This window comes from Clupea harengus, unplaced genomic scaffold, assembly GCF_900700415.2.
Source record: "Clupea harengus unplaced genomic scaffold, Ch_v2.0.2, whole genome shotgun sequence".
Lineage (NCBI taxonomy): Eukaryota > Metazoa > Chordata > Actinopteri > Clupeiformes > Clupeidae > Clupea > Clupea harengus.
The window spans coordinates 20,742-27,500 of NW_024879596.1; the positions used below are offsets into that span (position 1 = coordinate 20,742).

At 48.4% G+C, this 6,759-nt stretch overlaps 1 protein-coding gene across 2 annotated transcripts in view; it reads left to right on the forward strand.

The window, feature by feature from the left end:
* Nucleotides 1–482: 482 nt before the first annotated feature.
* The window catches only part of LOC122129140 (out at first protein homolog), a 30,401-nt gene continuing 24,124 nt past the window's right edge, over nt 483–6,759 (forward strand). The window contains exon 1 of one of the 2 annotated variants that reach the window (XM_042704184.1): nt 483–1,180. In XM_042704184.1, coding sequence (XP_042560118.1) covers nt 953–1,180 — 228 coding nt within the window. In that variant the 5' untranslated portion in view covers nt 483–952. The remainder of the gene's footprint in view (nt 1,181–6,759) is intronic. The other variant, XM_042704183.1, reaches the window with a different exon arrangement.

The window sequence follows — 6,759 nt, forward strand, 5'->3', positions numbered from 1 at the left end:
CTTTGTACAAAATGTTCTCAAATTACACATGCTTATTTTCACATTCTATTTTGTCTTACAAGATGTGGAATAGACTTGAAAAACCTGTATGCACATAAGGGAAAATGTCGGGAGTGTATTTTGTAGTACTTCTTAGTATTTTAGACATTTTAGTAATATTAATTAATATTAAATGTATTAACATATTGCATGTGTTTATTTATCATACCGTAACGGTTATAGATATTTCATTAGCTGGCACTTTCATCCAAGGTGACTTAGATAATCATACATTATTTATTTGACTTAAGTGTTATCAATTAAATACAATGCAAGTCTAGTCTATTAGTCTACTCTCAAACAAAAGTAGCAAAAGTATATAGGCTTGGCTGTACAAAGATAGAAAAAGTGTATATGACGCTCATGGATTGGGACGCTATGCCTTTAAGAGTTTACAAGGCTAGGCAGTCCTGCCACTGAAACTTTGGAGGCCGTGCAAGAACTGCGCTGTAGTTGGTATTGCGAAGGAAGTGACGGCTCAGCGTTAGGTGAAAAAAAAAACTGAGAAGAAAAACAGAAAGCAAGACCGAGGCAGCATGCACTACTCTCTGAATGAAACGGAGAGGTGTCACACTGCGACTGTACTTACGGCCAGGGGCTGTAGGAAGGTCCTGAATGAGAAGTTCGGTCGGAGTGAAAATCTGAGATTGATTTCGCGTCGCGCTGAGTTGTAATTCACTCAGAGAAGAATCTTTGCCAGTTCATTCAGAGAATGTTCTGTTGTCCGTACTACTTCGAAAGTATGGAAACAACACAACGACTGATTTACCACCAGCGCAGAGAACCGCGGATATGTTCCAAGTTTGGCGGATTGAGATGAAGTTTGGTATATTGTGATCTTCAACTGGGACTTTTCGGAACTTCTTATCAAGAATTCAGAAATTTGCTTCTGCGATTTGTTGGACGATTTGGGATGTTTGCGAGGTGGATTTTACGGGGTTCAGTTCGGATAAGTTTATTTCTCTGGGTGATAAATTTAATTCAACTGGGATTTTGCTCAGAATTAAAGGTGCGTGTACGCTTACCTGATGGACAAATCACTAATGAAGTTTTAGAAGCGGACAGTGAGCGAGACTCCATAAGCTTGGAGTACAAGCAAGGAGATGGCACGCTCATAACTTTTGTCGCTGATTTTAAACAGGTAAGTTTGTGGGTGTGGGTGTGTGTGTGTGTGTGTGTGTGTGTGTGTGTGTGTGTGTGTTTAATAAGTTGTGTGTTTCCTAACGCAAATTAAGAAATACTGTCTTTACTGGCACTCCCAAAAAAAAGACTAAAGGTAGATATGTTTGACAATTTGCTTCTCACAGTCTCTGTGACAATGCAAACTTTCAACAAGTTTCAACAACACACAAATACGTCTGTAAATGTGGAACATTTGCCTGAATTTGGACATTCAATTTCCTCTCATGTAGGCTACACCAGGTCTTCAGCCTGCAGATTGTTGATGCTATTATCATGATCTATCAAGGTGTATGATGGCTGGTTTGTCATGGAATGACGTGAACTTGGGTCCTTTTGTTTCTGAATTGAGACATCTGCTGTCATCTGCAGTTTAGACATCTAGATTTTGGACACTCTCATTTTCGCAATCTGTCTTTGACTGTACATTCAACTTTTTTAACTTAAGTCATTGACCCAGTATTTGTTACTGTTCCAGATGCCTAGATATGAGTGATTACTCTTGTGCTAAGTAGTTCCAGTCAGTGCTGTATACCCAGCATGCAACTTCCATTAGAACACATCTGGCACCGACCGGCCAGACCCACGCCACGTCCGGGCCAGCCCCACTCCTGAGGAGCCGGCTGTGGGAGATAGACTCTTCATTGCTCATGGCGATGTCTCCAGTCTATCGGCCATGACCAAAGGCTGATTTATGGTCCTTTTCCACAGTACTGGAGAGGAACTAGAATGGTGAAAGCACGGCTCCTCTCCCCTCCTCTCCCCTCCTCTCTGTTCTATCAGTTGCACTAGGGGGCCTCTCTCTCACTCTCTCCCTCTTCCTCTCTCTCACTCTCTCTCCCTCTTCCTCACTCTCTCTCTCACTCTCTCTCCCTTTTCCTCTCTCGCTCTCTCACTCTCTCTCTCCCTCTTCCTCTCTCTCACTCTCTCTCCCTCTTCCTCTCTCGCTCTCCCTCTCCCTCTCTCCCTCTTCTTCTCTCTCTCCCTCCCTCTCCCTCTTCCTCTCTCTCTCTCCCTCCCTCTCCCTCTTCCTCTCTCTCTCTCTTCTCTCACATGTGTTTTTCATCTTCGACTCAGGCTATCTCTTGGATTTATGGAAATCTGAATGAACTATGACTTCCATTCCTCATGCTGGATTTACAGCTGAAGCAGCAGAGTCAGCAGAGTCCTGAGGTTACTGAAGCTCAGCTGGTAGACACACTGGTAGAGGAAGTTGGTGGCAACCCCAGGAGAAGCAGGCAGAGTCCTGAGGTTACTGAAGATCAGCTGGTAGACACACTGGTAGAGGAAGGTGGTGGTGACACCAGGAGCTCAGCAAGCAGGCAGCAAACACTGATCATGAGGTGCCTCGGTACCGTAAGCCACTTTGTATAATATCATCTGCTGAATCCATTAGTGTGAATTTAAATGGGACTGGTCACGGGGCACCAGTAGACCATGAGCCTCTGCACAGCACAGCTGTGCGATTAAGAGCTGTGCTCTCCTGCCCCTCTGCACAGCACAGCTGTGCGATTAAGAGCTGTGCTCTCCTGCTCCTCTGCACAGCACAGCTGTGTGATTAAGAGCTGTGCTCTCCTGCTCCTCTACACAGCACAGCTGTGTGATTAAGAGCTGTGCTCTCCTGCTCCCCTTATGAGTTAACTGCACAGAGCTGCACAGGGGACTTAACTGCAGTACATACTCCAGCCATGAGGTTCCTCAGTCACTCTGTGCTGAGAGACAGGCACTACTACAGGGCTCAGGGTTCCTGCAGACAGGCGGTACTACAGGGCTCAGGGTTCCTGCAGACAGGCGGTACTACAGGGCTCAGGGTTCCTGCAGACAGGCGGTACTACAGGGCTCAGGGTTCCTGCAGACAGGCGGTTCTACAGGGCTCAGGGTTCCTCCCACTTAGCAGGTGACTCGGGGCCGGACCCGGGCTGAACCAGTCCCAGAGACGGTCCAATCCCTAACAGCTGTGTGTTTGTTGTTTAGTGTTTACCTCTGCTGGGGCTGTAAGCACGGTCATGTGATGTTTACTGGAGGGAAGGAGCGACATGCTTCATCCCGTTAACCTCATCAGTGACTGCCTCTGAGGGAGAGCGTCAGAGGAGAGAGGAGCAGAGAGGATCAGAGGAGAGAAGAGCAGAGGAGAGCATCAGAGGAGAGAGCAGAGAGCGTCAGAAGAGAGAGGAGAGAGGAGAGAGAGGAGAGAGCAGAGAGGAGAGGAGCAGAGAGCAGAGAGGAGCAGAGGAGAGCAGAGAGCATCGGAGATGAGAGAGGAGCAGAGAGGAGAGAGCATCAGAGCAGAGGAGAGAGGAGCAGAGAGCATCAGAGCAGAGGAGAGAGGAGGAGCAGAGAGGAGAGAGGAGAGCATCAGAGGAGAGAGGAGCAGAGCATCAGAGGAGAGAGCGTCAGAGGAGAGAGGAGCAGAGAGGAGAGAGCGTGCGTGCGTGCGTGCGTGCGTGCGTGCGTGCGTGCGTGCGTGCGTGCATGTCCTAACCACAGTCTTTAGAAGCTGTGTCCTGAATGGGCTGGATCTTTGCTTTCTAACCAGCTGGATACAAACGTTATTACCTTAGAACTTTGGCCACCCGGGTAATCATTAGACAGAAACGTCATAACAAACAGAGCTGGAACCTTTGAGGGGAAACGGAGAGAGAGAAAGACAGACAGAGAGGGAGAGAGAGAGAGAGAGAGAGGCAGAAACATACACATGGAGAAAGAAAGGTGGAGTGAGAGAAAGAGAAGAAGTGAGAGAGAGAGGGAGTCCGATGGAGAATGAGACCATATGCGATGGATTGTTTGGGGGGGGGGGAGACTCCCAGATGGAGAGAGAGAGAGCGAGAAAGAGAGAGAAACAGAGAACGTGTGTGTGTGTGTGTGTGTGTGTGTGTGTGTGTGTGTGTGTGGGGGGGGGGGGCTCATGAACAGGATGAGTCTGGGACTGGACTCAAGTGGCACGGTGTCACATTTCCTCTGGGGTGTTTTTCTGTTCCCCTCCCCTGAAACTTTAAACAATAACTCCCACCATTCCTGCCATCATCTGCCAGACTCAAACACACACAGACACAGACACACACACACACACACACAAGGCCTCAGCTCAGCTCTGATGAGTCTTCATTGTCTTTATCACATACAGATGTGCACACTAAACAAAAAAACAACAAAGAAAGACAGAAAGAGAGAAAGAGAGGAAGACAGACAACCAGAATAAATATGCCAGTCCTACGCATCTGATTTTAAAAGTCATGTGATGCCTCACTGTTGGGTTGTGTGTGTGTGACCTTTAAGACCAGTCCTGGCCTACAGATCGTGCTTGGACAACCACCGGTGTGTGTTCACACTAGGTCTAGTGCACACACACACACACTTTCTTGAACGCCTCCCTGTAAAGACACACGTGTGAAAGGACACACTCGTATTCTCCCAGACCTGCCCTTTCATCTGCCCTCTGCCCCTATCTGCCCCTCCTGATCTCAATGTGGACTCCTGAAGGCACTGGGGTCTATGAGCACATGAGTGTGGTGGTACTGGGGCCTATGAGCACATGAGTGTCTATGAGCACATGTGAGTGTGGTAGTACGATGAGCACATGTGAGTGTGGTGGGACTGGGCCCTATGAGCACATGAGTGTGGTGGTACTGGGGACTTTGAGCACATGAGTGTGTGGTGGGACTGGGGCCTAGGGTCTATGAGCACATGTGTGTGTGGTTGTACGGGGTACTATGAGCACATGTGAGTGTGGTGGTTAGCTGTAGATTTTATTTGGCAGGCTCACTACATGCCCACCACTGTGCTTGTGTGTCCGTACATGTATGTGTGTGTGTGTGTGTAAGTGCATGTGTGTGTGTGTGTGTGTGTGTGTGTGTGTGTATGTCTGTGTCTGTGCTTGTATGTGTATGTGTGTGTGTGTGTCTATTCTTGTGTGTGTGTGTGTGTGTGTATCTATGTTTGTGTGTGTGTGTGTGTGTGTGTGTGTATTTATGCTTGTGTGTTTGTGTCTGGTTGTGTGTCTATGCTTGTGTCTGTGTATATGTGTGTGTCTATACTTGTGTGTGTGTCTATGCTTGTGTGTGTGTGTGTGTGTGTGTGTGTGTGTCTATGCTTGTGTGTGTGTGTGTGTGCATTTGTGGTGCTTGGCCTTTATGAACATCTCCCCACTGGGCTATCCATGACCCGCTTGGCGGCATCCCAGCCCCTCTCCTTTCTCCTCTCCCATATCTGCCCCTAACCTTGGGCAAGTGCATGGAAACTTGGAGAGGGAAAGAGAGAGAGAGAACGAGAGAGGCAAAGTCAGAAAGAGAAGAAAAGAGAGAGAGAGCGAGGGAAAGTCAGAAAGAGAGGAAAAGAGAGGGAGAGCGAGAGAGAGAGAGAGCGAGGGAAAGTCGGAAAGAGAGAGAAAAAAAAAAAACTTGGACACTGCTGATCTCCATGAAATGAACATTACAGCATTGTTATGTGTGTCCATGTAGCGGAGATAAAGCTGTGAAAGGCACACAGTGTGTCAGCAGGCGTGTGTGTGTGTGTGCGTCTGTGTGAGTGTGTGTGCGTGTGTGTGTTTGTGTGTGTGTGTGTGTGTGTGTGTGTGCGTGTGTGTGTGTGCGTCTTTTACTGCTCTGTGGCCTCCCAATGCCGCGCCATTCTGTTGTGTCACCTGCAGGGACTTGCCTGCTCCACTATGGTATTGTCACTTCTTCCCGTCAGAGGTGTGTCGGAAGATGACTCCGGGTGTGAATGGAGGGAGGGGCGTGTGTGTGTGTGTGTGTGTGTGTTGAATCTGGATAATTAGAGGTGTGTGTATGGATTGTGACAATGAGTCACCCTGTCTGTGTGTGTAAAATCTGGATAAACCAGCGGTTTGTGCATGGATTGTCTCGATGAGTCACCGTGTGTGTGTGTGTGTGTGTGTGTGTGTGTGTGTGTGTGTGTGTGTGTGTGTGTGTGTGTGTGCGTGCGTCTCTGGCCTGGTCTTTCCCACTCATCTTTGTGCCCTCTGCATTCTCAGCCTGTTACCAGATTTCTGAGAATTTCCCAACTGGAAGAGGTGTGTGAGGTTCTGTATTTGAAACAGAAAGAGAGATTAAGTATTAAATATCAGTAGAGGATCTTTCTCTTTCTCTCTCTCTGTCTGTCTCTCTGTCTATGTCTCTGTCTGTCTCCTGGGCTGCTGTCTCTGAAGAGCTCCTCTTTGCGCTCTCATGTGCTGTGCTGTGCTGTGCTGTGCAGGCCTGACAGATGTTGGACTCTGAGTGTATCTGATAATGGAGCTCACTCTGGTTCCCACGGAAGAGAAGGCCAGCAGACCAGAGCCTCTCCTCCTCTCTCCTCCCCTCCTCTCCCGTCCTCTCCTCTCCTCTCGTCTTCTCTCCTGGCGCGGCACCTTTGAACTTCCCTGTCAGCTGCCTCACAATGCAACCCCCGCAGTCATGCACACAAAGCAGCCCCAGCCTCGCTGCTGTTAAAGGGAGAACTCTGGGGTGTGTCACTGCTCAACACAACACACACACACTCTCTCACACAACACACTCTCACATACAACACACTCTCACATACAAC